This window comes from Cyrtonyx montezumae, unplaced genomic scaffold, assembly GCF_038088225.1.
Source record: "Cyrtonyx montezumae isolate F1298 unplaced genomic scaffold, pur_monq_1.0 scaffold_10, whole genome shotgun sequence".
Classification (NCBI taxonomy): Eukaryota; Metazoa; Chordata; class Aves; order Galliformes; family Odontophoridae; genus Cyrtonyx; species Cyrtonyx montezumae.
The window spans coordinates 44,031,487-44,058,319 of record NW_027071826.1 but is presented as its reverse complement, the minus strand read 5'-3'; the positions used below and the strand labels follow the sequence as shown (position 1 = coordinate 44,058,319).

At 40.8% G+C, this 26,833-nt stretch overlaps 1 protein-coding gene across 8 annotated transcripts in view; it reads right to left on the bottom strand.

The window, feature by feature from the left end:
- The window catches only part of BRSK2 (BR serine/threonine kinase 2), a 285,303-nt gene that overhangs the window by 18,550 nt on the left and 239,920 nt on the right, over positions 1–26,833 (bottom strand). For 4 of the 8 annotated variants that reach the window (XM_065755162.1, XM_065755156.1, XM_065755157.1 and 1 more), the window contains exons 13-20: positions 24,372–24,437; positions 20,422–20,445; positions 14,655–14,715; positions 10,659–10,866; positions 9,384–9,432; positions 4,619–4,742; positions 2,841–3,021; positions 2,070–2,159 (exon numbers count right to left, since the gene is read on the bottom strand). In XM_065755162.1, coding sequence (XP_065611234.1) covers positions 2,070–2,159; positions 2,841–3,021; positions 4,619–4,742; positions 9,384–9,432; positions 10,659–10,866; positions 14,655–14,715; positions 20,422–20,445; positions 24,372–24,437 — 803 coding nt within the window. The remainder of the gene's footprint in view (positions 1–2,069; positions 2,160–2,840; positions 3,022–4,618; positions 4,743–9,383; positions 9,433–10,658; positions 10,867–14,654; positions 14,716–20,421; positions 20,446–24,371; positions 24,438–26,833) is intronic. The other 4 variants (XM_065755163.1, XM_065755160.1, XM_065755161.1 and 1 more) reach the window with 2 other exon arrangements.

The window sequence follows — 26,833 nt, the reverse complement described above, 5'->3', positions numbered from 1 at the left end:
AAATTATTTCTCTCTTCTTCAAGAGAAATGCATCTTGCTGATCAGGATAGATAATAGATACAGAACAGTCTGGCACTATATCTCTTATGAGCTGCCTTGTCTAGATAACTACCTGGATGACAGAGTTCTTGTTCTTAACACTCCATGTGGAGTTATGTTTTCCCTGTCTTTAAAGATCAGGCTGCTTTTCCCTGCTAGAATGAATTACTCTAATGTAGATTTAGGCAACAGAAAGAGACTCTGTGTCTATAATATAATTTCTCCATTTCAGAATCAGAGCAAAACTGTAAGCCAGATGCATTTCTCACAGCACAGTTTGCCCTAGATGCCTCTGAGCTTCAGTCAGATGAATGGTTTTTATTCCATGCTATTATATGACTTTCTTATTGAGATACCCTGCTTCACGTGTAAACGTGCAACAGAGTCCAAGTTTTTCTGTACGGCCTCAGTAGCTAGCACATGCTAAGGTAAAAAAGTTGAGAGAGACCACATCATTTAGTTTTCTTATCAGTTTTTCCCTCATAGAGGGTAAGGGCACACTTCCTTCCCGAAGAGGCAAGGAATGGTTGAACACTGTTCACACAGGAGCGGTAATGTGAAATAAGACTCAGAGAATGTTTTTTTTTTTCTCAGTTAATTGCCCTCATTCTCACTGGGCCCCAGCATTTCCCAAGAGGAAGAGCTGTTAGAAAATTCTGTCTGCTTCCTTGGATTTTATTTTATTTCAAAAGTTCACAGAGCAAAAATCAGAGTCAGCCTTAGTTCTAATATCCTCACCTTATCTGTTTCCTAAGAGAGTAACCCATGTGCTGGGCACCCTTGCAATCCAGCATGCAGAAGGTCAGGCAGTGCTGGAAGGCAAAAGTGAAGTGGAAAATAATCTTTCCTGAGCTGAGCATACTCTTCTGTCACATAGTGAGCTCACACTCTTCTAGACAGTTATTTTCTCTTCAGCTGTTAAAGCCACACTGTTAGGCCAGAAGGATGTAACCCATATGTGCAATGAGCCAAGGGGATCTAAACCATATGATCCTATGCTGATTTCATTCTGCAATTTTGTCTTGGCTGGTTCACACAAAGGTAAGGCACATAACTTGGCTTTTACGTATATGTACGTACTACCTTTACCCGTGTAATGGGAAAACTCTTCCCACTCCTCCTGTCTCTTCTTCCTGCAGCCTCCACTGTCTCCTTTGTTCCCATTTGTTCCTTCTATCTGTATGGCCTTTCTGCTTTTCCCTACTTTTCCTTTCTTAAAACATTTCCAATAACTAAACTTCCTTACATTTTCAATTTTCACCTTCTTCCTTTGTTATATGTTCTTAGAGGATAGAAGAGCCAACACTGATATTTTTTCCTAGTGCCACCACTAGTTGTCAGAGTCACCATTTGCTACATAATGAAGGGATGAGGCCAGTTTCTATACTATCATCTCAGGCTGCCTGCAGATTTAGATTGATGTCACTGCACAGGGCCACACTTGTAAGCCTTTCTTTACCACCACGATAAATGGGAACTTATTTTAAAAATCAATAAAATGTAGCTTCTGCAGAACCTCAGTGTAGGACTTGTGCTACCACAGTACTGGGCCAAGAATATGACCACGCTACTGGAATCTATTAGCCACCTTCTGACCATCTGAAAACACTGTAGTTAATGGCTAGTTAAAAGTAGCTCTTAGCTTTCTTCTGAAGGTGGAGGTTTCTAATGCATGCCTGAAGAGTTTGAAAAGTGGGTATCTTTGAGACTGTGTCCCTGTTCTGGGAGCTTATGGAACTTGAGAAAATCTGAAATATCAACTGATTATGTAGCCTTTGATGGAGAAGTGGGCAAATGGCTCTTTGGGCGGGAGGAGGGCAAAAGCTGTTCAACTGGGGAATGTGCTGGGAGCGTTGGAGTGGGAATGAGAGGGAGGATTGGGGTGGGTGCAGGAAATTACTGCTCTGTCTGAATGAAGCTAGGTTCTTGCTGTAATCAGAGGGATGGCCTCCCTCAGCCTCTGGTACTGAGAGGCACTTTGTCTCCCTGTCTTTTCTGAAACAAGGTGCTCAACAGTAGAAGCTACTTACCTGATAACTGCTGCACTGAAGGCTGGTCATGTGTGCTTAACAACTGTGCCTGAATGGTTTCTACTACCCTCTTAAAACGACGGCTTGGACCTGTGAGGAGAGAAGAGGCACAAATGGCTGTGAGAGGAGCATGAACTAAACCCTCATTGAACACAGACGGAAGGGAAAGAGCCGCAAACATCTTCCCTTCCATCTCATCCCCATAGGCGTACAGATAGTATAGCTGTGCTTCATCTGAAGACACAACTTTGAGGAACTGTTAAGTCCCAATGTAAACGTGAACTTCGGGGGTGTTGGACTCAACAAAAGGAAAGATGGCTTATTTTGTAAAGACAGAAAGGGTTGGGGGCTTTTTTTCCTTGTTATTTTAATTTAACCTTAGTGTGTGATATGCAATGAGCCAGGAAAAAAAAAGAGATCACATATTTCTGTAAGAAGGGAGAAATCATTGGCCCACAGTGCCCAGATGAGATACTGAGGCCTTTGAGTGAAACTGGGGAGTATTACAGGGAAGTATTTTGAATCTGATATGTGCACAGGGCAGCAATTTTAATATTAACTATGGTGGTGGTAATTTCACCTCCCTCCCACCATTTCCATTACTACCAATGCCATTCTTGATCCCAATGTCCTCCTTTTCCCCACTCTTGGAATCTTCCTCTGAGGTCAAGATAGTTATATTCTTTGCCCTTGCAGAAATATCTTGGCAGGCCTCCATGTCAGCAAGGACAAAACCAACTTGCACCCATGTTGAAGCTTTCCCGTGGTTACCTGATAAGAGTGTGAAAGTGACAGAATAGATCCCGTTCTCCTTCTGCGCTTCTCCCCCTTCTGTGTATGTTATGTCCACCTGGAACTTCACTGGCTTCTGGAAGACAGCAGGACCTCCTGTGGACTTGTACTCTGCACGGAAACTTGTCTGTGAGATGACACTGTGACTGAGGCTTGGAATCTGAAACAGGTTGGTAGAAGACAGTACAGACAGTGTACAAAGGAAACAATTGCAAAGTTCATAAAATTTGCTGTTTTTTCTTCTGGACTTGAATTTGTGATTTGATGCTATCAAAGAGATATCAGGACAAGTAGAGACACATAGACAAGTATCTGGAATATCTTCAGGGAAAATATGCATACTTACCCAAACCCCTACACCCCTATAAATACATAAAACAATTTTGAGAAGCTCTCTGGTACCACCTCTTATCTGTATCATCAGACATAAGGTAGAATTTCACAACTGCCTAATTGCCAGAATTGTACTTACTCTCACATTTTATTTATTGTTTCACAAAGGACAAAAACTTCAAAAAATCTCCCAAAACATTTAGAAATCTGGCCTCTGATTCAGGAGGAAATAAGAGGAATGTGTTCTTCAAGGTGTCCTTAAGGACTAACTTATCAGGCTATGACAATACGTTTAATTAGCAGTTATCTGTAGAGGTGATTCATAGAGCTTGGACACCACACCACATCTCACCCCACAAATGTGGGGTCATGCACAGGATCACCCATATAAACAGCGGTGCACACTACGCTAAACCCTCAAGCACAGCTAAATGCTGTGAAACCAGTACAGGAACATGGCTGCTTCAAACCAACCTCAGATGGACTGTTTGATGTTTGAATGTTTGATGCATGCTACACACACATTCTGTATGCCAGCACTGTGTATGAACAGTTAAAAGAACTGTATTTTCTTTTCTGGAAGAAATTTATCGCAGCATAGAGACTCTCATAAAGACTAAAAAGGAGAGTAACATTTTGTGGAAAACAATATCAATTCAATAAACTATATAAGAAATTGAGCTGCTTTCTCTTTGTTCTATTGGAAAAAAAGATGTCACTGTGCTTCAAACATCCTTGCATTTAAAAATCTTTCAAATTAAATTTATTGTACTGTCTTTTTCCTTATTGGTACTTGCAAATGGTGGGAATAAGGACTTTCTGTTGAAAAGAAAGGAAAAAAAAAAAAAGGAACATTTTCTGCTGCTCAAACAGCAGACTATCCTGAATGTAAATAAAGAGTATCTGCAACAAATAAGACTCTGGTCACTAGAGGAAATTACCATCCTATCTGCCATAAAGCATAGGAGAGAAGATCTAAAGTAATAAATGCAGACATGACACAGGTTTTTGTCTGATTAAAGTTGTTTAGAGCATAGCCAGGGAGGCCAAGTCTTTCACATAGATGGTGATCCTAAGAGAAGTGTGACAAAGCTGCAAATCGCTGTCTCATAATGTACTCCCAGTGTGCTCTCACTGCACTGACATTCCAAACACTGGCAACCTGGAGACTGCACTTTTCAAAAGGCTGAAATCTTTTCTAATCTTACAGAATATTTTCTGCAGTTAAAAAATTAATATTTTATTTTTATTTTTAAAATTAATATCAGGCCTCCAGAATAAAATGGAGGCCTGAATCAACACAACACATAAATCAAATGCACAGAAGATGCACTTGAAGGAGAAGGGGCCCTGCCCAATACATGGCACAAGGAGTCCTGGATCTGACTGAGCAATGCATCCAAGAGGCAGCTTGGCTGACTTACCGACAGGAAAGCGTGGACAATATCAGCCTTAATGGAGCTTAGTGGTTTGTCCTTAATGACCACAAAAATCTGTTCTTCTTTCTCCAGATTAATGAAGTTACCAAACCAGGATTTTTTGGCAAGCCTGACATGATGACAAAGAAAGAGATGGTTTAGAATACTGAGCACTACTTCTTAGGTACCTCCCAGAAAAAAAAGAAAAAAAAAATACAAACTGCGGAAGAAATTATTGGTAAATTCCAGTTGCTATATTACTACAACAGGTGGCTCACAGAGTCTAAGAAAATCCCACTCACTTAGTAAAACTGTTTAAGTAACAGTCTATACAGTGTTACCAGATGTGTGGCCAGCCATGAAAAAAACAGGAGCAATGGTAACTTTTATATAAACTTTTATATATAACTCCCTTTGGTGTTTCTGGACTTGGAAAGTTCCGTTCCCAAAGGCAACTTCTTGGAGTGACAGTCGCAAGCTCTAGGTTTCATTGGCCCTTCAATCTGCCTACGAATGAAATCCACTACTAACCAAAGAGCCAGGACAAAGACTTTTTTTCATTCATTAGATACATTCAACATGAGTTTAATAAGGAACAAATTTTGGCCTTCTTACAAAAGAAAGATTTTCCACTACTAAGTGAGAAGATCTCAGCACCACACAATACACAGCACAAGCTTTCCACTGACAGCACTCCAACTCCATCATTCCTTTCAGCATCAGATGGTGGTTTCACCATAAAATCAAATCGTTCTGTTTTCACACTGATCATATCAGCTGATGTTTGTTTTTGTTTTTGTTTTGTTTGATGCACTTCAATGAAGCTCAGTTTTAAGTCAAATCAGCTAAAGAAAAAGCAGGGCATGTAATGTTACTGAGGGAAACTGCTCAGAACTTGGAGGTTGCACCTCTGAGAGTTAAGGCTTTGAGGGGAAGAAAGATGCCATCAGCCATGAGGATCACCTCCCTTGACCTGCTGGTCACACTTCTCTTGACGTAACCCAGGATACGGGTTAGCCCTCTGGGCTGCAAGAGCACACTGCTGGCTCATGCTGAATCTTTCAATCAATCAACACTCTCAAATCCCTCTCTTCAGGGCTGCTCTCAAGCCATTCTCTGCCCAACCTGTCTCTGTGCTCGAGATTGACCCAACCCAGATGCAGAGCCTTGCACTTGGCCATGTTGTACTTAATGAGACTGGCATGGGCCCACCCCTCAAGCCTGTCCTGGTCCCTCTGGATAGCAACCCTTCCCTACAGTGTATGAACTGCACCACTCAGCTTGGTGTTGTCGACAAACTTGCTGAGGGTACACTCAATCCCACTGTCATGTGGAATCATGTCATGTTCTAGCAAAGAAAAATTTAGCATGAAAAGCCAGAGATGAAAAGACCCACCATTAACAAGTTTTTCACTCCACTGGGTATTTTATAATGCCAAGGCAAGCAATAGGCTTTCACTTTTAGGTTATGTTCTCCACTCTGCAGAACAAGACAATCTACAGACCAGCCTCTGCATGAAAGGAGAGCCTTCTGCACTAAGGATTGCTGTGCACCCCAACAAAGTGCTAAACAGCTGGTTATTAGGTGAATCCCTTCCTGCAGCAAAGACACAGAATGAAGAAGGGCAAAGAAGAGGAAAGAGAGGAGCATGGAAACAGCCCATCTCAGCTGTTCAAATAATCATTTGCATCTACCCATTACAGAGATAAGAGTACAAAAAGATTCATTTGCAATTTGGTAAATCACTGCCCCCCACTCAATTAAAGTGGGCTGGAAAAGTCACTCCCTAAAATATTCAGAGGCAGCTGTAACTAAACCAGTGAGCCAAAGATTAGCATGGAGAGCAGTAAAGAGAAAGGGCCTCTCATTTAAATGGGTCGTTAAGGAGCCAGGGTTAGAGTGTGAAAGGAAATTACATACTAATTAGCTCATGTGTCTCACACGTACCATAACAACTCCGCAAGCCCCCAGAGAGCTGGGGCAATAGCTCCCTGCATGTAAAGGGTCTGTGCTCATTAGTAAATTTGCACCTGGTTATCTATCTAAAATGTCTGGCTGTCTTAGGCTGGGATCTATCATAATCTAAACAGGACTTGGCTGACGGGACTCCAGGGGCCCAATGTATGTCACACATGCTCCTTGGAAGCTGAGCTTGGAAAAAGCATGAATATTTAACTGCAGATCTACCATCTTAAAATACTACTTTTCAAATTTGTATTTTTGTTAATGGTTTTGTGGAGCCTTCATTTTGGAGAGTCTCTTAATGAGCGCAGGTTAAGGGCCACAGAACACAGGGAGGTTTTCTGTTCAGCTTGGAAACTTGGTCTGGAGTCTGCAGAGTGCTGCTGGGCTCCCTCCTTCAGCAAGGCTATCACCAGTAACACTGACTCTGGAAGATTCACTGATAGCCTGGGCTATGCTCCAGCTTGCAAATCACTAGAATTCAAGACATAATTTTGCTCAAGTCGCATGAGACAAAACTGATGCCAGTGGTCTCTCCTCTCTCTGGAATAAACAGGATCAAGACAGAGCACACATGTGCTCTCACTTTTCTCTTTGAAAATGGCAGAACTAGCTGTGCTTCTTCACAGAGAATAGGTCTGCTGAAGAAGTCACTTCAGAGTGAAATCATACAGTAAGGGTTTCCCTTCTCTTGAGGTGCACTAAGTACTAAGAACTTGGATTAAAACAAGTATGATTTGAAGATCCTAGCACCCTTCAAAATCAGGCTATTAACAGTGAAAACAACCTTTTCTTGTGATGGGAAGCCTCCTAATAGGGAGAGAGACAGAAGATACGTGCGAGGCTAGGTCCATAGATTACTCTTGGGAATCTTATCAGGTGTCCAGTTGATGAAAAAAAATCAAATAGATCAGTACAAAAATACTGGCAAGTACTTTATTACTTCACACTGAATTTCTGACTGCTGTAATGTTGTACTCTTTTCTACTTTTGAAGTGTCTGACTGCATCACCTCACTGTCTTCTCTGACTCTGATTGCATGGATCTGTAACCTCTGTAAGTCTACCTGTTTGGTGTAAATAACAGCATTTCTACTCAAGCAATTGGAGCTTCATGTGTCTAAAGCAGCTGGAGCTATGTCTCTTTAACTGCCACCCTTAGCACATTTTCTAAGATTTTTTCAAATGAGAAAGAATAGCACTATCCAGACACATCAAAGCATATTATCTAAACATTGTGTTTTGTTAAATGAGTGGCAGTCATTCAAGAATGCTGTAATAGATCAAGAACATATATTTTTATTGCTCAACCCATGAGGTCAATAGAGCTGTTGATAAGGATACCTCATTTCTTACAGAAAGAAAAAAATAGCAGGAAAAAAACAAGATGTGGAAGTGAGCACTGACAACGGAATATCTGCTGTTAAAATGAAATCCAGATCATTATTTTTTATGACTTTTATTATGTTTACTGGAGGGAGCAGCCCAATTGAACTCGTTAATTTGGCAATTATACGGAAAAAGAAAAAAGGGCCTTAGGCTTTGACTTGCATCCAAACTGCCTTAAATGATAGGCACTACTTCATTCACCAGCTTTTAAAGGGTGAGAGGAAAGTAGAGAAGGCAGTAAATTTACAGAACTTCTACCAACATATGTGCACACAAAGGTGAGAGGAGAGGATACAAAGAGAAGAAACTTAATTCAGTGGATTTTCTGCTTTAACAGCCTTAAAAATAATTGAGATGAGAATATAATGTATTTATTCTGTCAGGATGTGTTAATATAATGAATTTCTCTCATGCCTCTCTATTAGTACATGCTCCAAAACGTTGAAAATACAATTTATTCAATCTTTTCTTTCTGGATTTCTTCTACTAACCTTTCCTGTTCCTTACTCCTCCCTCTCCTGCAGTCCTTATCCCTCTCCATTCTGCACCATTAGAAATAGATAGCACATACTACATCAGTTACATGCCAGGTCTGGGGAAAGTACCACTATCACCAATTACAAAACTTTGGGCCCACAATTTTCATTTACGACTCATGAATATTTCACACAAGTATTTTGATGAAAGGCCAAATTGCCTTGGTTGGCAGGGAAAGCCTATGGGCATTGGGTGCACAAACACAAGCTGTGAAAATAAAAAGGAATAATTTGGCATCTGTTGCATATATTAAGAAATGTTTGGAGCAGCACTCTCTGGCAGGGACTTCCAAACATGCCATGCAGTGGCGCACATTTGTTTCATGAAGTGGTTGAAATGTGCATGGACTTTAAGGAACAAGTCTGGTGAATATGAAGCAGCTTCTCCACCTTCTATGTCCAGAGTTGCTGTCCAGAATTAAAACTGCACTTACTATCCCAGCCAAAGATTCCTCTGAATTATCTCAGCGGAAGTTTCCACATGCTATCTTGAGGACGCAAACTTACATGTGCTAAGAGAAAGACCCTCTACTGCATAGTTAGTGCCAGTATAAGCCACTGACTATCTCCAAAAGTGATGTTCTTGAGAATGAAATGAAAGAAGAGAAGAAGATGTTCCAAGACTACTGAACTCAGCAAGCCACAAGTAAAAATGAGGTGGTTGCCATGAGAATGTTTCATCGCCAGCTGACCCCACAGCCATTACTGAGGTAGATTTTATCTCAGGCCATTAGCAGTGGGATTATTTTGACATCTCTGTCCCACTCGTGGTAAAACAGTCAGGTACTGATTCAGAGCAGAAACAGTCCACCCTATAACATTCAGGCAAGGAAATAATATTGGTAGGTGGTGGAAAAGAAGTAGAGTACTGATAAATTACTTACTCTGGGGATGATTCTGGGGTTAAATTGGACATTTCTTCTGGTGTAGGTACTGCCCATGCACACACAGCCAAAGAGAGGAAGGGAGAAAAGAAATCAGTGAATCAGCACACCTTTTTTTTTTCTGGTTCTACAACAATGAAAAAAAAAAAGTGACATTGCACTATCCTTTCATCTGGCCATTGCTTCTGCAGACTAGTTCTGACATTTAAAATGGGTCATGTGCCTCTAAATTATTGTATTTAATGAACTGATACCTTTCAAGGCTTGTTCTGCCCTTCCTTAAATCCCAAACAAAAAAAAATCAAAACAAACAAACAAAAAAAAAAAAAGAAAAAAAGAAAATCCCAAACATCACACCAATCTGATTGACTTAAAATTCGTTTGCTATTACTTCACGAGTCAGTTCTCATTTATGCAATGAGACCTTCTGCAAAGATTCCTTCCGTCACTGAAAATATGAGGAAACCCTGTGGAATCTCCACACCATTTGAAGCCATTTGCTTCTAAGTCCACCTGGCTGAAGCTCAGTCACTGCTGCAACTCTCAGCGGTTCTCTGGGCATCTCACGAACAATGTCCCTGACAATCGCAGTCCAAAACCTAACTCTTTAATGGCTGTAAACCTGCTTTCTCATAGGATCCTGGCATTGGGATGGCTGCTGATCATATCTGAGAACAATGCATGTGACCTTGGGTGCCCTTTGCCTGAATGCAAAAAGCTACCTGGAGATTGAAGAAAACAATTTTGTTGATCTCAACACTCTAGAGACTCTTAAAACTAAAACAGGCCAGCAGAAATGAAAATGCTGAATGTATTAAGGCAGCTTTTACACCAATCACCAAAGGTAGTAAAAAAAGCATTAACAAAGATCAAACTAGCTGTAAATCAGGAGGACAATTTCACCCCATTGTCACTGGCTGTTTTTTCTTAGCAGAAAGCTTGGCCCGTGGCTGCAGAGAGGCAGCATAGGTCTAGGTTTGCTGTCAAAATAAGTGATGAGCTAAAGATAAAATGTTCTTGCATTCTAAGAACCATGTCAACGACATTAAGGTCTGTACTACTCAAATGTGAAGAGGGTTCAGGAGAACCTGTTGGAGCAGGTGCAGTGGATTTACAGAGTCTGGTGACACACTGCCTGATGCTATCCCTCTCATTTGCTGTACCAGCATTCAGTTCTTGGCAGATGAAATTTGCAGAGCCATAGAGAGGTATCAACTTGCTGCTGAATGGCTGCCCAGATCAGACCCACCCTGTATGTCTGGGCAGAGTACTCACCTTGCAATTTCCGGCGATGGAAGCGAGGAGACCCCAGGAAACTATTCTTGATTGAGTTGAGCCGTGTCCTCCATGGCATTCCTCCAATGCTGGGGCTGGATGGTGGTGTTGGGTTGGGTGTGCCTGCTGGGCTCTCCTTTGGCGTATGGACAGGTGTCCCCTTGGGGGTAGGGAGGGGACTTCCCCTTGGAGAGGGGTGAGGGGTGACCTGTATGATGGGGATAGATTTGGTGCTTGGGTCAGTACTAGAAGGGAGTAATCTAACAGGAGACATAGGGTTGGTCTGCAATTTAGGAACAGCCAGCTGTGGGTTAAAGCCGGCAGCAGGTGAGCGGCCCTGGGCATTCTGCACAGGGCTGTTCTGGGAAGAGGGCGCGCTGGTATTGCTGGAAGGGAGTGGGTTGGATTTAGTAGACTGGAGTGGTTTTTCGGCCAATTTGCTCTTGGATGGCAAAGTCTGCGTCTTTGGGTTGGGCTGAAGTGCTGGCTTTGGTTGGAGTACATGTCCAGGCCTGGAGGCGTTCCTACAAGCATCGGGGTCCAAGGAGACTTGGGGTCGGGGAGAGAAAGGGAGGTCGGAGGTCTGAGGGGGGATGAAGAACTTTCTGATAGGCTACGAGACAGACACAGAGTGTCCATGCACATCAAAAACAGTGAAATACGCATAGAGCGGGCGAGCAGAGAAAGGAAAGTCAGAATAAAATCCATCCGAGTCACAAAGATGCATCATGTCACAGGGAGACACAAGAGATGGAGGTGAAGGGGTAGTGGGGGAGGGATTTTGCAAAGAAACAAAAACGAACAAACAAACAAAAAACAAAAAAAGACATGCAGTTAGCTGGGAACACAGCATCATCAACAACAGCAGCAGCGGCAGCAGCAAGAACAACAGTGTCATAACAGGCTTCATCATATTAACCAACCACGTGTCAGCAAAGGAAAACAACAGAAAGAAAAGTAAAACAAAGGAAAAGTAAAAAACAAAATGAAAGAAAGTAATCAAGAAAAAAGAAGAGAGAAATGTCATCTCTCTGGGATTGTTCTGATCGCCCTGCAGTGAGAGAAGCACAATGCTTAGGGAGGTGAGGAAGGGGAAGAAGAATCACTGAAGCCACAGACAAATTGAGATATGCCAAGAATGGGACCCCCTCCTTCAGTTCAAAGTGCCCATGTGCAAACCCAGTGGAGAGATGGAATTCGAAACAGGTGTGTGATACATACGGAGTGGTAGGCGATACACAGAGCTTACTGCACACACCGGTCAGAACCTCTGTCCCTCCTCTTTGTCCCTGACTCTGGCTAAAGCACATATCAGCTGCAGCCATCCTTGCAGAAGGAGGGAGGGAAGGGAGGCAATGCCATGTTGGCATCTGGCCTCCTCCTCTGGCCTGGACGGTTAAGCTGCTCAGCATCCGCTTGGGGTTTCACAGCACACAGTGCCAAGAGGAAAAAGTGATCTCAGCTCGGTGCTTGATTTGTAAATAGCAATAGCAAAAATTTCAGAAAGGCCTGGAAAAGTCATTTATCTGGGAAGAGATGATATTTCCCATCAGTCTTTATGCATCTCCTGAAACATCCCTCATGCTGTCGAAGGACAGCTTGACAATCGAGATTTCTGTCATAAAGTTACAGCAATATTTGACATTAAGCCCCAGTTCTGTGAAAGAGTAGGGGGGGACCACTGTTTGTAAGTTACAGCTTAAAAAAAAAAAGACAATCAAAGTTCATAATCCATCACTGAGCTATCAAAAATGGGATTATGACTTTTTTTTTCCCAAACAATAACATTTAAACATGTTACAGGCATTTTGGGAAACCGTTCATATGGAATCAGCAAACAGCAATACACAGGCTTGGGAGGACAGAAGCCTTTTCAAGGCACAGTTGCAAGTAAAAGCCACTTTTAAAACAAAATGAATCTCCTTATAAACTGTTGCTTTTAACACCCCAGATTACAAGTACTGGCAGAATTTTAAAAACAGACATTACAACTCGAGCTCTTTACCTTAGGTCTGCATTCACCTTCTGATTTTTTACAAATTATTAACGATCATGATGTATTTGTCATCTTTGTCATTATCATTATTATCCATTCCAAACATTTAGGAGCTCTAGTCAGGCAATGTCCAGATATGCCATGTAAATGCAACCTTGTTTCAAATGTCAGGTAAGCACACGCAGTAGTAAGTTTACTTTCTGGGTTTGATGAATTAACACAATGCTGCCATGTTTATAACTTGCAGAGATGTATTTATGGCAATGCCTAAAATTGTTTGGTCAGAACTTCCTAATGGCTTTGAGGAATTAGGACACTAAAATTAAAAGAAAATCACTTCATCAAAACATTTGTATTATTATTAGAATTGTAAAGGTAAAATCAAGCTCAACATTTTGGTCCATACTGATCACCGATGAGAAGGGAAAGGGAAAAGGAAGGAAGTGGTCTATTTATGAAAGTCACTATCAGCATCTGACTACAAATCATCTGCAAACAACTTTAGCTGATAAAAAAACTGTTGGTGACAAATGTTTCCTTGTGATTTTTAAATCATATGTGTATGACAATTTGAGAAACAAATTTGAAAGATATAAGTCAAATTAAACTCCCACTTCAGCCATTATGAAACTGAATGGACATCCTCCATTGCCACATTTCCAGTAACATAACAAAGAACAAGATCAGGTCTGTCCTTCAGCTGGTGCAACAGTGAAAACCATTAGCAAGAGCCTCCAAGATTTTTCAACTCTTAGTTGCCCCTGAATTCAATTTCTCATAGAACTTTACCTAAGCAGTGCATACAGTGAAATGTGCATTTGATTTTTGAAGTATATTCTCTTTCAATAATCTAAGATGCTATCAGAACATAGGTAAGGACTTAAAAAGAAATTTTTATACCAACATTACCTTTTAAGCCACAAATCTGACCTACCTTAAAATGGTTATGATCTGCGGAAAATGCCATCTGGCTGCTAAATCCCTTTGAAGACTATTTAATCAACTACCTATTAAGTAATAATGTTTTAGATAAAGCAACTATGGAACAGATTTTGTCATCCTTACTCTTTGATGTAGTCCTACTGAGATGTCAGAAATTGATCACAAGAGATCAGTTAATGAGATCCGGTTTAAGGTTTGCAGCTCTGGATGCTTATTTTATACACATAACTGTTTTTGCTCTTTTTCAGTACGTTCCGTGGTGTTATAAGAATTCTCAGATATCTGCCTCATTTCACTGCCATTCAAGAGGTGCAGAAATAAGGAGGGAAAGGAAATGGATCTTCACTGGTTCCTCGCACATTAAAGACACAGGAGACCGCAAACATATTTATGCCAGTTGCAAAATAGTGTAATCACTGCGAAGAACCCAGAATATGTTTCAGAAAACAGTTCAATCAAGCAAGGAGTAGGAAGCTTTACTAGCCTGTTAGCTTATGCATGATGGTCTTTATATTATACACCTTACCAGGGTTTTACGATACCCATAATTAGTTAACTTTTAATTGACCCTTTAAATGTTCTGCTCCTCAAATTTGTGAAACTGATTTTGTTTGACTTTCTAACCCAAACTACTCTGTGGCAAACTGAATTACACTGACTGCAGCCAGCATGGCTTGATGCCCTGCTGTAGCTTGATTGAAAGTAGCTGTGAAACAGTTTCTGATTTATGGGCTGAAACCATGTCATATACAGACCTCAGCTGGATATAGCAGTGTTTAGTCATAACAGTGTTATTCAATGCACTTCTGAGATTGAAAAAGGACAGGGGCACAGTGAGATCCCCAAGGTACCTTTAATAGTGTGGGGAAAACGTATGGTAAATTCTCAGCTTGAATTTGTAGATAACATTTCCCTCACCACTCATGAAAATTTACTAGCTGCCAAGGAAAACCAAAACATCCCAGCTAAGAGCCATGGCTCTGCAGCAACAGATGTTGAAAAGCATCAAGCATGTGTGAGTGAATTGGACCAACGGATCTTGAAGCAGAACCACTTACCCTTGGACTGCTCAGAGGACTGGTGGAGAGCCCAGACGAAGCTCCGCTGATTGACCGAGACCTGAATGGACACAATAAGAAAAAGGCCCTCAGAAAATGTGAACAAGCAATAACCCTGAGCACCAGCCACTGCAGGCACAGGAGTGAAGTGAGGAGAAGGAGGGAGACTGTCACTGGAAAAGCACAACTCTTTCCTCTCACTATTGTCACATTTTTCAGTTGTCCTACCCCCAAAACAAAACTCTAAGAAATGCTGACTGCTCAAGGAGGAAACTACCATCCCTTTTCATTATGGGAGTTGCTATCTTCTTTTTGGCCATCAAGCACTTGAAAACTACTGTGTCTGGCCCGTGCAAGTTGAACTGCTGAATTCAAAAAGGACTGTCAAGACACACATGCCGATGCTGAGGACTTTCTCCTACACAGTGCTGGGGGTCACAGAATGAGATGCTCTGTCACAAGCAACATGGAAAGCCACCGTGTGTACAAGGCAAAAAGGTAGGGGGTTCCCCCAGATATTAAGGAAAAAGGCAAGTGTTCAGGACCAAGATACATAATTGTTCCCTATGCAATGAATTCCCACTGAAATAAAAGTTCACACTCTCTCAAGATTCTCCAGCTTCTCTCTGATGGATTTCACAGCTCTGCTCCCCAGTAAGATTTCCTGCTGTTGAATTAAACAAGCTAGGTTTTGTTTATGAATAATGAGTTCTGCTGTTATTGATAACTTCACTAATAGCAGGATAACAGCCCAGGTGTCCTTAGAAAAAGAAAAAGCCAATCAATAGAGAATCAACTGCTTTACATGTTGACAAGGCCACCTGCACTGTAATGCTCTTATTCTCTCCAGCAAAGGCCATCTATGAAAAATGTGAGCTGAAGACAACAAAACATATGAATGTGCTGTACTAAAACATGCTGAAAGGGCACAGGCCAAATGAACAAACACTTCAGCAGAACAACTTTTCAGGAGGAGGGCTGCCAATTATGGAAAAACCTCTACATGACTCAAAATGAGTAAGCTCCAGAGGTAGCTTTAAATAGAAAGAACGTTGTCTTAAAGACTGAAACATCTTACAGAAGAGGACTTGGATAAGAACCTAGTTGGTCAACAACCACCAAGCACATGCCAGTTTAGTGTATCTACCAATGTTTCACCTATACTAACAGCAAATAAAGCAATTTCTTGTCTTCAGATAATGAATGTGAAAAGGTAAAATCTTGCAGATGCTCGGAAAGCTGACTGTATGTGTGCATGAGTATACACATATATTTAGAACTGGTACAGGTCAGATAGCATCATCCTGCATATGATGGAATATAATGGAAATTTAAAGCACAAATTGTCTTTGATTACTTAATCTGTTTTAGAATTCTGAAATGGACTCCCAGAAATTTATTCCTAAATAAATTTGAGCATTAGCATTACTAAAAAAATGTGTGAACTGCCTAACAAGGGGTAGTTCCAGGGAAAGAGTAAGTTAAAACTGAATACAATGGTAGATCTTCTCTCTGTATCCTCTGCAGAAACTATTCACTGATGGCTTTCCTTCTATCTCTTTCCAGTTTGTCCACCACAGGTAGGTAAAATGCAGAAGCCCAGACCTGGCATGCTTTTTTTTTTGCCAGATTAAATCTAAATTTGCACCGTGAAAATCTGAGGCACTCATTCTATGCAGAATCTACCTCCTTGTACCCTGCCACAGTATGCTCATGACAGTACTGTAGACAAAAACTAGAAGCTAAGTCTTGGCACCTAATTTAACTTAAATTTGCACCATCATTATATGAGGTGCTCATAAAGGTTTATGCAAAGTAACTTCAAAGGGAGAAGTGTCTGCTCTGCTTTCAGTAGTCTATTCTGTGTGCCTGTTCTATAACTGAAATAGCTGAGTGCAGCGCAGATGTGTCATGCATACGGGAAGTCCATTTGGTTAAAAACTTTCTTGTATGAGTCATCAGCAAAAGCTTATTCTAAACCATAAATTACAAGACAAGCCTATAAATTACTTTCCACAAGATTTGAGAGGCATTTAGGTGCCCAGAGATGCAGTTAAACACCAATTTAGGAGTTTAACTACCATTAGGAGATGTTCCCACCAACACTTAATTGTTGTGGGAAGGTCCTCTCTGACACTCACCTGAATTCCAGGATACTTGATTAAAAGTTCCAATCTGCTATTTCCTCTTTGCAATCAGATGTTTCCAAGTCCTGAATTCTCCCCTCCCAACCCCACTGCCTTCTATTTTTTACAAAAATGATCACACACATAGAGGACAAAACACGGCAGTCCCACCCTCACAACTCCCAGTTCCTTATTGGAAGCAATATTTGAAAAAAGAGTTGTTGTGTACTGTGTTTTCATCCAGCCTAGGAGCCTGAGGTAGGGGACAGAAGAGAGAGTTAGTGTGATATCCTCCTAGAAATGCATTCAGTATCCACATGATTGCTATTGAACAAATTTATTTCTGGTGCTGATTTACATGCAAAAATATATAAGAAGTAGGTCTTAGGTCTTATAGCAAATCTTAGTTTGTCCACACTGGAAATTGTATAGAGGAGCAGTAAGAAGAGTTTAAAGAACCCTGGGTTAATTTTAAATGTTGGGGTGAAAAGAAAGTTGTGCGTTACCGAAACTTTTCCCCTTTACAAGAATATGTTGATATGGAATATGACAGCCAGACTGAGAAATTCTTTCTTGCATCTTCTCCAATTTAATAAATCCTGCAGAATTTACCTTTACAAATGTGACACAGTTTCCAAGCTGGCTACAAAAACTCAGAAGGGTAGCAGATTCTATACTCCAGTACAAAAATGCTAACAAGCAAAAATGAGAGATTTTTCCTCCCAACGAGATCACCCTAGCTGGGGAAATACTGGAATTCATTTTAAAACAAACAAACAAACAAATATATGCACTGCTCCTGTATCTCAGAGTCAGTTGGACAGAACTGGGACAGGGCCAAAAGAAAGTAATGAAAAGGTTGCATTATGCAGAAATGCTGTAATGGAAAAACAGAGAATTTTGATCTGTATCCCCCCTCTCCAGAAAATAAAGGTATGAAGCTGTACAGGCAGCACATTAGTATGGCAGACCCTGGATGATCTTACATGTGGAAAAAGGAGAAAAATAGGAAATCATCTTACATTTCTACAGCTACACACTAACCGCATTTAGTGGGAAATACATATTAGTGAGAAACCTCCTCAGAGTCTCTACAGGCATTAAATGTCATTGGAAGTATTAAATCTATAATTATTCCAATAGCTCACTACCACACGCAATAAACTAGGTATCTATGAACGTGTGTGACTCATTCTGCTCTGTTTTGCATTGCTGTATGCTTCAGCATTAACTCAAAGGAAGCCATCAAAAAGTTGTTGGAAAAAACAAACGGAAAAGTTAATGCAGTTGCTCAGAGAAAGACCACTCTCTCAAATACAACTGCCACATTTAGGACCCAAGAAGACTCAATTCCCATTCAAAATGATGTCATTGCTTTGCCAAGCATGAAGGAAGGAAATGAAAATACATCTGTCATTAGGGATCTAGACCCAAGTTCTAGGTAGGGGCATCCACAGAGAGCACTCTAAACATAAGGTGGGCACTGAAGTCATAGTGGGCTATTCCTCCCATCTCAAAGACAGACAATAAGCAGGAGACATTTGAGCTATGAAAGAAAGGCCAAGCACTGAAAAGAAATGTGCATGTGTGGGCTGTAGCTTGTATATGCGATGCCTTTATACCTTATTCAATCTATTTGATACTTCAATCACAAGGACCTTTGTTTTAAAGTATGTTTTTACTCATTTTAGTCAGCTGCTATCACGTAAGGCCCAATTTGTGTTAGACCAGTTGATCTCTTACTGGTAAACCCAAGGAGCTGGAATCCAGTTTCCAGCTGATTTGAGAGTACTGCCATTCCTCGCAAGCTCTAAGAGCAAAGGGCTGAAGCCTGACACTGTTGAGGTGTAGGCACAAGAAGGAGGAAAAAGCAGCTGACTAGTAACCACAGTACACAAACAGTACAGTGCGGAGCACCTCCACATAGCCCTTCACCCAGATTAATTTTCAAGTGCTTTAAACAGTGCATCAGCTACTATACACCAGTAGAGTGTATAGGCTTTGCAGCCAGCATTAAACATTTGGGTCAGATCTGGCATTTGTTTCCTCTTTGAATAACCATCTCACAGAAAATTTTCCTACAATAAAAAGTGAGTTTGATACCTTGTTGCAGTCCCAGCAGAACTTGCTTTCATAGCACAGTTTTACTAGGATGCAGAATACAGTCTTATAGCTGGTCAAGCTGGAGCCATGCTTCCAAGAAGGGGAGCCTGCAGCATGCATGCAGCGTGCAGTAATGCATCTGACTTGTGCCCCTGGGTGAAATGCCTTCAAAATTTTGAATTAGTTTGATTCTGTGCACAGTTTTGAAAGGCACATCCAAAATACCCAGCCAATTTTTGTTTGTTTAAAAAATAAATTGGGTGGCATTTGATACTCCTCTTTGCTTGATCACTCAAGTAAAAATAAAAAATTGTAAACTGTACTTTGGGGTATGAAATCCCCCAAAACTACCCAAATTAATAAGCAACAGTGAACATTCAGGCACTGTGTATTACAACATTTCATCACTTCTGCTCTTGGGTGTCCAAAAAACACAAACTGTAGTTCCTTGCCTCCTCACACTGATCTAGGGAGTTAAGGATAGACTACTTCTAATTGCTACTCTGTCTTACAGTCCCAAGTGTGCAAACAATACCAACCTTAATGTCTTAACAAACTTCTACTCATGTCAGAAGGTCTACTCATGGTAATTCCCTTTGGGAAGGTGAAGCCTTTAGAAAAAGCACAGGGTGCCTTTTGACTGCAGATGTTGATAACACACCTCTTCTTCTTCCTTCCAGCTCACAAAGAGGGCAATGTTAAACAGCACCACTGCCCTTAACTGGCCAATTATACTACATCATCATCATTTATAAGCAGTTTAGAAAGAATTAATAAATAGTGTTACAAACACGAGAAGTAAATATTACTGGTGCTAATTAGCTTTCTCAGTTTGTACCTTTTCATAAGCTTTTACTGTAGTCTGTAGTTATCTATTACAACATTTTTATTAAATTACTTATTAATAAATATTTCCCTTATGTTAAGTATTTATAAATGGAAATTTAATTTGAAGTGGGACTGCATTCCTAATTGTACCTATATCCTCTTTACTGAAAATTGAAAATAAAGAGCTTTGAAGATATATCTTTCTCTAGGGCCATCTGTTCACCTCCTAAGAAAACCTACACTCAAAGAGAGAAAATACCCAGCTTTTTTTTTAATAACACAGATGGGGCTGAGCTTTATCTTAGAAAAAAAAAGATAAAAGGATAAATTAAGATCAAAATTAACTGGAAGGTACCAAGAAGATAGAAAAAGTGCTAAACAGAGAAGGAGGAGATATTCTCAGGTGTTCTGGTACCTACACAGTGTCTGAGATTATTTCTGTGTGCCCACAAACATCGAAACATACAGACAAGAGAACAAAAAAGAACCCCGAACTAGATTACATGGAGTGTAACTCCAACATAAAAGCACACAAACACACACAAAAGCACCAAAAATGCTTCTTCCCACATCTCTCTCTGTCTCCCTGCTGAGAAGTCTCTTTCTCTGAACTATATCCACCTGTACTGTATTTGTAAAGTGGAAATGAAAAGTTTCTCTACAAGTCAAAACAGGCCCCGCAACAGGAATAATCCAAAACTAGAGCTTACCCCAATGGATCAGCACTCGCCATCCTCGGAAAGAGAAAATGAAGAGAGAAGAAAAAGAGAAAGAAAGAGAAAGAGAGGGATGTGGAAGCAGGTGGAGAGAAGAGTAGGAAAAGCAGAGTGAAATACTGTTCAGAGAACTGCATGGTCATAATTACTGCCACAGGCGCCTACATCTTCAGAGACCAGGAACACTAGGGGGACAGTTTGATTCACTAGTAATAAACTTTTGTCCTGCTCACAATAATGCAGACACACCCAACTTCGGCACTGGGGAGTACGGAGAGGGACATACTAAGGCTGTAGAAAAGCCTTTCCAGCCAAATCCCAACGAGAACAGTCAGCAGAGCAACGGGGTTCAGACTTCATGCTGAATCTCTTTTCTGACTCTGACATTATGCACAGTTATATCAGACTGTTATAAAGGAAACTGTCCTTTTTTTCCCCATTTTGCTCAGTGTAGTGTCCCTCTGTCCCCCAAGCTGGCCTGGTAAGAAGTACTTCTTTGCCATGAATGAACTGTGAAACATATTGGTTATTAAAGCATGCATTTCTGAGCCAGCTTGGGAGCCCAGGGTACAAGATTGTAGCTCAAGCTGTGAATCTGCTTTGATACTGGCTTATTAGTCATGATGGTCTTTGAGTCAGGAATTCAGATCACCTAGAGCATACTAGCTCAGCAACCCAGCACTTATCTCTGTGGATGCCATCTTGTGCTCCAGGATCTCATTTTTCATTTAAAATAAATTCAGACTCTGGCTTTTAAAGGTTGCAAGGGAAATCTTTCAAATGTGAATGGAGAATAAATCAATGCTGTGCTGAAAAGAGTCCGAAACAGCAGCTTTAAAAGCAGAATGAATCTCTAACATGTTGACTTTGATGCCAAGAGACAATCAAAAACTTCAAGATTCTTTTTTTCACCAGTAACCAAAGCACTCGAAATAGGAAAGAACAGTCAAGTTTTCAGGGGTGCAGGTATGGAAACTCAGGAAAGCGTCACCACTTTTTCAGATTAAGAAAGATTAATTAGGAATAAAGAATATCTGGTGTATTATTAAACCAAACAATTTTTAAGTCAGATGCTGTGCTTTTTTCCTCTCTGTCTCTTTTTTTTCTCTCTCTCTCCATTTTCAGTAACAGGCTCCCAAGCTGCCAGAGCTACCTCTGGCTGGGTGAGGAAAATCCATTTTCCACAAGACGGTCACCAACAGAAATGCCAAATTTAATATATGCCCAGTAGATTTCACAGTTTCCTGCTCAGTGCAACTAGCCATGCTTCCAAATACAAAAACATTGCAAATGCTGGGCTGGGCAACACAAGGCAGTTTTGAGGAAAGTTAAAGAAGTTACAATAGAAAGAAAAAGCTATTGTGCTATGCATCAATAGAGAAGTGGAAAGAAGCATTATAGTAAGTTCTTTTTCATGTGCTTGAGTGGTACTCCATTTGTATTTTGGTCTGGAGTGCAAATTTGGTTAAGATCTAATTCATATATATATATATATGTACAAATACATATACATTGTATACATTTGGGGACAAACACTGTCCTCAATTGTACCAGTACAAATCTACCTGCAGTGATGTAACTGAGAAGAACAAATTGACACCCATTGTATAACAGAGCACGTGTGTATATTTATGCAGCAAATACACCCATAACCAAACATGCAGAATATTAAAATGTAAGTAGAATGGGTGCAATAAAGTTGATTCATTTTTCTTTCAAGTCATTTTCCCAACAGGGAAGGCACTTAAGAGGTTAACAAAGAGAATGGAAAGCAAGTTGACAATAGGGAAAAAGAAGAGGCAAATGAGGTTCAAAAAAAATTGACAATCCCAGGACACAATAGACCCAGAAGCGCAGACATGTGCATTCCCTACAATACTGAAGCAAGTGAACTACGGAGCTGCAGCAACCCAGATACAGAAGAAGAGAAGCGCTGAAAGAGGGGGTGAAAGTCAGAAAGAAAGAAAAAGAAAGGGACAGTGGCCTCAGCTACTAAGACAACCATGTGCATCTAGAGGGAAGGGACCCTTAAAGATGCAGTATTCCTTTAAAAAAGACATCATAAAGTTGGATAATCAAATGCTGAACAAAAATTTAATGGCCATCAGGATTAGTTGTCCTCATTTTGCTGGGGATCTCTTCACTGCCTATCTTCTCACTGCCTATCTCTTCCTTTCTTATGGCTATACACAAATGCAGAATTCAGTTCCTCTCATCACGCCACTGAGGTCCCTCATCCTAACTAAGAGAGGGAGGGAGGTGAGAGAACAGTGAATGTGATCTTTCCAAAATCAGCCTGGCTTTTCAGTGAGGAGGACCACAAGTGATCCTTGTGACTGCCCTACCTTTTTCTTCCTGCACTCTGAAAAACAATGCCTTTGAGAGGGAACACAAAATGACTGCATGTACATAAGGTGTTCCCCCAGTGGCTACTGAAGAGTAATCTCCTCTGCTCCTAACACACCTTAACAGCAGCTAGAGAAGTACAGAGGGATGATGACATCTGAAGGACCCTTCTCACACCACAAATGCAAAGGCGTCTCTCTTACTGGACCTAACTTTTAATTACTGTGAAAGAGCTAATCTTTGGAGTAGTTTTACACTAAGTGCTAATGCAAGAAGTGCCACATGTTCAAGAACAGAATTTACATATAGGGGGAATCGGAGGGAGGAACATGTTGATGGCAACAGTTTGACGAAAACTCAGCCACTAAAGACTATGTAACCACTATTTCTTTATGGCTCTGATACTTCAAGAGTTTTCTAATGGTTTGGGTGCAATTCTTGTACTTAGGTTGCTGTCTAAAAGAAGGTGCCTTACATACGTGAGGGACAATCTTGTGAGTGCTCTGTATTTGAGGTTCACTGTGGCACGTTCAAGGTTTCAAACACTGCCCACAAAGGACTGTCTGCAAAAAGCCAAAACAGAGACTGTCCTTACATCCTATAAGCCTTCCCTGGCTTAAACACTCCATTTATCTTTAAGTAGAATGGCTACTAAATGGAGAAATTGAAAGAAAAATGGTTAGCTGAGTCCTCAGGTTGGTTCCTTTAAGGAATTAACCAATTTTTCTTTTTGAATCATATGAAACAGTCCTAAATATTTAGATGCTGATTTTGGATAAGCTGATTGCTTGTCCAAAATGTATGAACATTATGATGAAGAATTATCCATTGGGACGACAGCTTTTGACATTAGAGAAGAATTCTCCTCTTCCAAGACCAGAATTTTAGGAATTCTATGTCCACTAACAACCTCCTCCTAAGTCTGAATTTTTTTTGCTGTTCATGGACCACATGAGACCCTAAATCTGGTGACTTGTATATCTTCCACTGTGCCTCTATTCATAGTTGGCAGCTACTCTTCTTGTTATTCTTCTGCATCTGTTAGACTGCCAGACTGGAATCATCCTCCAAAAGCCCCCTCTTTCAATCACTTTTTCCTCTCATTCTCTGATGCAGCCAGGACAGTCTTAAAGAGCTTGTCTCTTACACAGAGGTACTTAATTTTTTGCTCCTATCAATCAGGCTTCCCAAAGTTTCCTACCATTGCTCTTGCTGACCTGGTTGTACTACTGCTTTCAATGCTGAGAATGGAACATTCCTGTCTCTCCTAGTGTTTTATGTTCCAGTCATTCCCAGAGCAGTTCTAAAAAATACATCCTCTAGCATGGGCATCCTAACTCATGGCAGAACTGAACTAGAAGTAGCAACAGGATAACATTTTAGTGAGGAAAACAGTACAGTCACAGGCTGCATTGGGGATAGCCTCAAATGTAAGGTATGGTACAAAACTATACATAGTGTGGGCCTGTAAATATCCCACTCTCTTTGTTTCTTTCTAAGCAGGAACAGCTATGTCCCCATACAGAGAAGGTAAGTACTGCATCTTTAAGGTCTCAGCAGTGAGGTAGAGGAGAGGAACATATTGTCAGTGTTTATACCTTTCTTCTTTGTTGAATTTGGGATTGGCTTCAGAGATATCCAGGCTTTTACTGAACATTGTTTTACTATGGCAGGAACAAAGTGAGAAAACAGAGTTACTAGTGTGGACATTTATAAAAGAGAGTCACCTGAAGCAACGCTGGACACCCAGCCCCCCCAACCCATCCTCCCCTTTTTAAGCAATGCTCTGAAAACTTTCTTTTACTTTACAACTATGGGTTAGGCCTACATACAGCTAAAGTTCATTTCCCCTTGTCTTCTGAGGTCTACACGACTTCCCCCAAACATACTTGTAAACCCTGATCTTTATCCAGTTGAAAACCCAGATACAATCTACTTTTGTCACATTGTTCAGGGCATACAGAACATGCCTGAAAGCACAAGTAGCAAAAGCACACATTACTCAGACTTCTCTAGAAGATCTCAACACTAAGCATGACTTGGGAAAGAGTTTGAATTAGGACACGGGGCCCCTTTACCACTCCCAACTCTTTTCCCCATAATCTTAGGTCTGAATCCCTGAAGCTTAAAAGCAAAATCCTTTATGCTTTGCTAAAGGTGAAGTTCTCCATAATATGTTTCACTGGAAAAATGCTTCACTGTTTCACAGAACACTGCTTCCTAATGTTAGCTGGCCTTTCACGCAAGCTATCCACTTCAGATATTTACCAGAAGAAAACAAAGCCCATTTTAGAACAGGTTTTGGACTTATCCAGCAGAGTTGCTGAAAATTTCTGGTATATCCCTGAAGGATTCTAGTTCCCACAGAATTTTCTTTTGTCTGTATGATCTTGGCCCAAGGGACAAATGTGCTGGTGTTAAACTAAGCTAAGAATCTACCTCTTTTATTTTGACAATACAGTGAAATACCACAAAAGCAGAATCAAATAAGATGCAACTATGAACCTGCCGGGTGGACAACTAGGAGGGAAAACCAAGAATCAGGTGTTTGTGCATATGAATTTTGTCACTCACAGTCAAAGATCCAATGGAAACCACTTGGAGAGGTCAGCACAAATATTTCGAGGTGTCAGCAAGCTCAAAAAGCAGCGTTTGCACTGAATTTTTCTCACACATTATTTGGAACTAAGCCACTAATTGTTTTCCACCTAACACTTTCTCAGTCTGTATGGCTCAAAGTTGACAAGTTTCAAATCTCAGTGAAAAGATGTGCCCTTAAACAAGCCCAGACCAAATGCTTGTAGAGTCCCCACCTGGTTACCAAAAGCACAGCTCATCACACAGACACAGATATAACATCAATCCCCTTATGCAACAAAACATCTGCTCACTACTGGAAAAGAGGACATGGGAGTAAATCGTGACACATGGGTGTGTTCTGCCCATGATTAGGAGTTTCTGCCCACTGGTTAGCTGAAGAAAGAAGCAATGGCTCTGTGTCTCCAGATGTTTGTACTGGTCATCTGTGTCTAAATAGGAGGCCTGTTTCCACAGACCACCTCCCTGTCTTTCTAGTATTATAGGATAAAAGCACTGAACGGTCATCTATCCAGACCACAACATGTTATTCTTAAAAAAATCATCCAATTCTGGGATCTAAGGTCTAGCACTGGAAGATCCAGTCTTGGTGTGTCATTTCATGGTAAATAATATGCTGCTAGCCTTTAAAAATCCTTCAGTCTTGGAGGAAGGCACTTGTCTTTTTGTTACTGACTGCTCTGACAGATGGTGCCCCATCAGCAATGTATCGTCCCCAGACAATCCCTATGTAGTGGTGTTTGTTCATGAAGCCAGTTCACGTTATAAAAGACTGTGCTGCCAGCAACACAGAATGTGCCATTGTCATCTGTAGATGTAGAATGGTATGAGTTATGGAAGCTCAGACATGGAATACGGTACTATCTTCCCATCAACCCCTTCCAAAACAAGCACTACCAAGCTCATCATCATCAATCATGGTGTTATTACATCCCTTCCTCCACCCTTCATCACACCTTTATGTCCAACCCTGTGTTGTGTGCTATGCGTTTCCCTATATCTCTTTTGTGGCTGGAAGGTTTCACTTCCTCTTTAAAGCCAAAGCCCTTTCTTACTCATGTCACCTGGATACGTACCTCCAGTGCTCTGTACTCATCTCAAATCTTTGACTTTCACTGTTTTCTCATCCAGAATTAAGTAAGATATTTAAAAGCAAAAGATATACTTTGTATAATGAGACAGTTTTGCTTCTTCAGCATTTTGGAATTCAAAGGCAAAGCTGAGAGATGGAAGGTTTCAGTAAAATCTATTTCTATATTTTCTATATCCTCAGAAAATCTCAGAATCAATCTAACACATTCTAGGCGGGCTGAACAAGACTGGATCATTATCTTGGCCTGTTCATCTCACCACTTCCTATTTGTTTCGCCCAGTTGGACAGTCACTGCAAACAGCTGCAGAGTACTACAACTCACAGGCAGCTTTGGGGTGGAGGAAAGTGATTCACCTCTGCCTGGTTCAT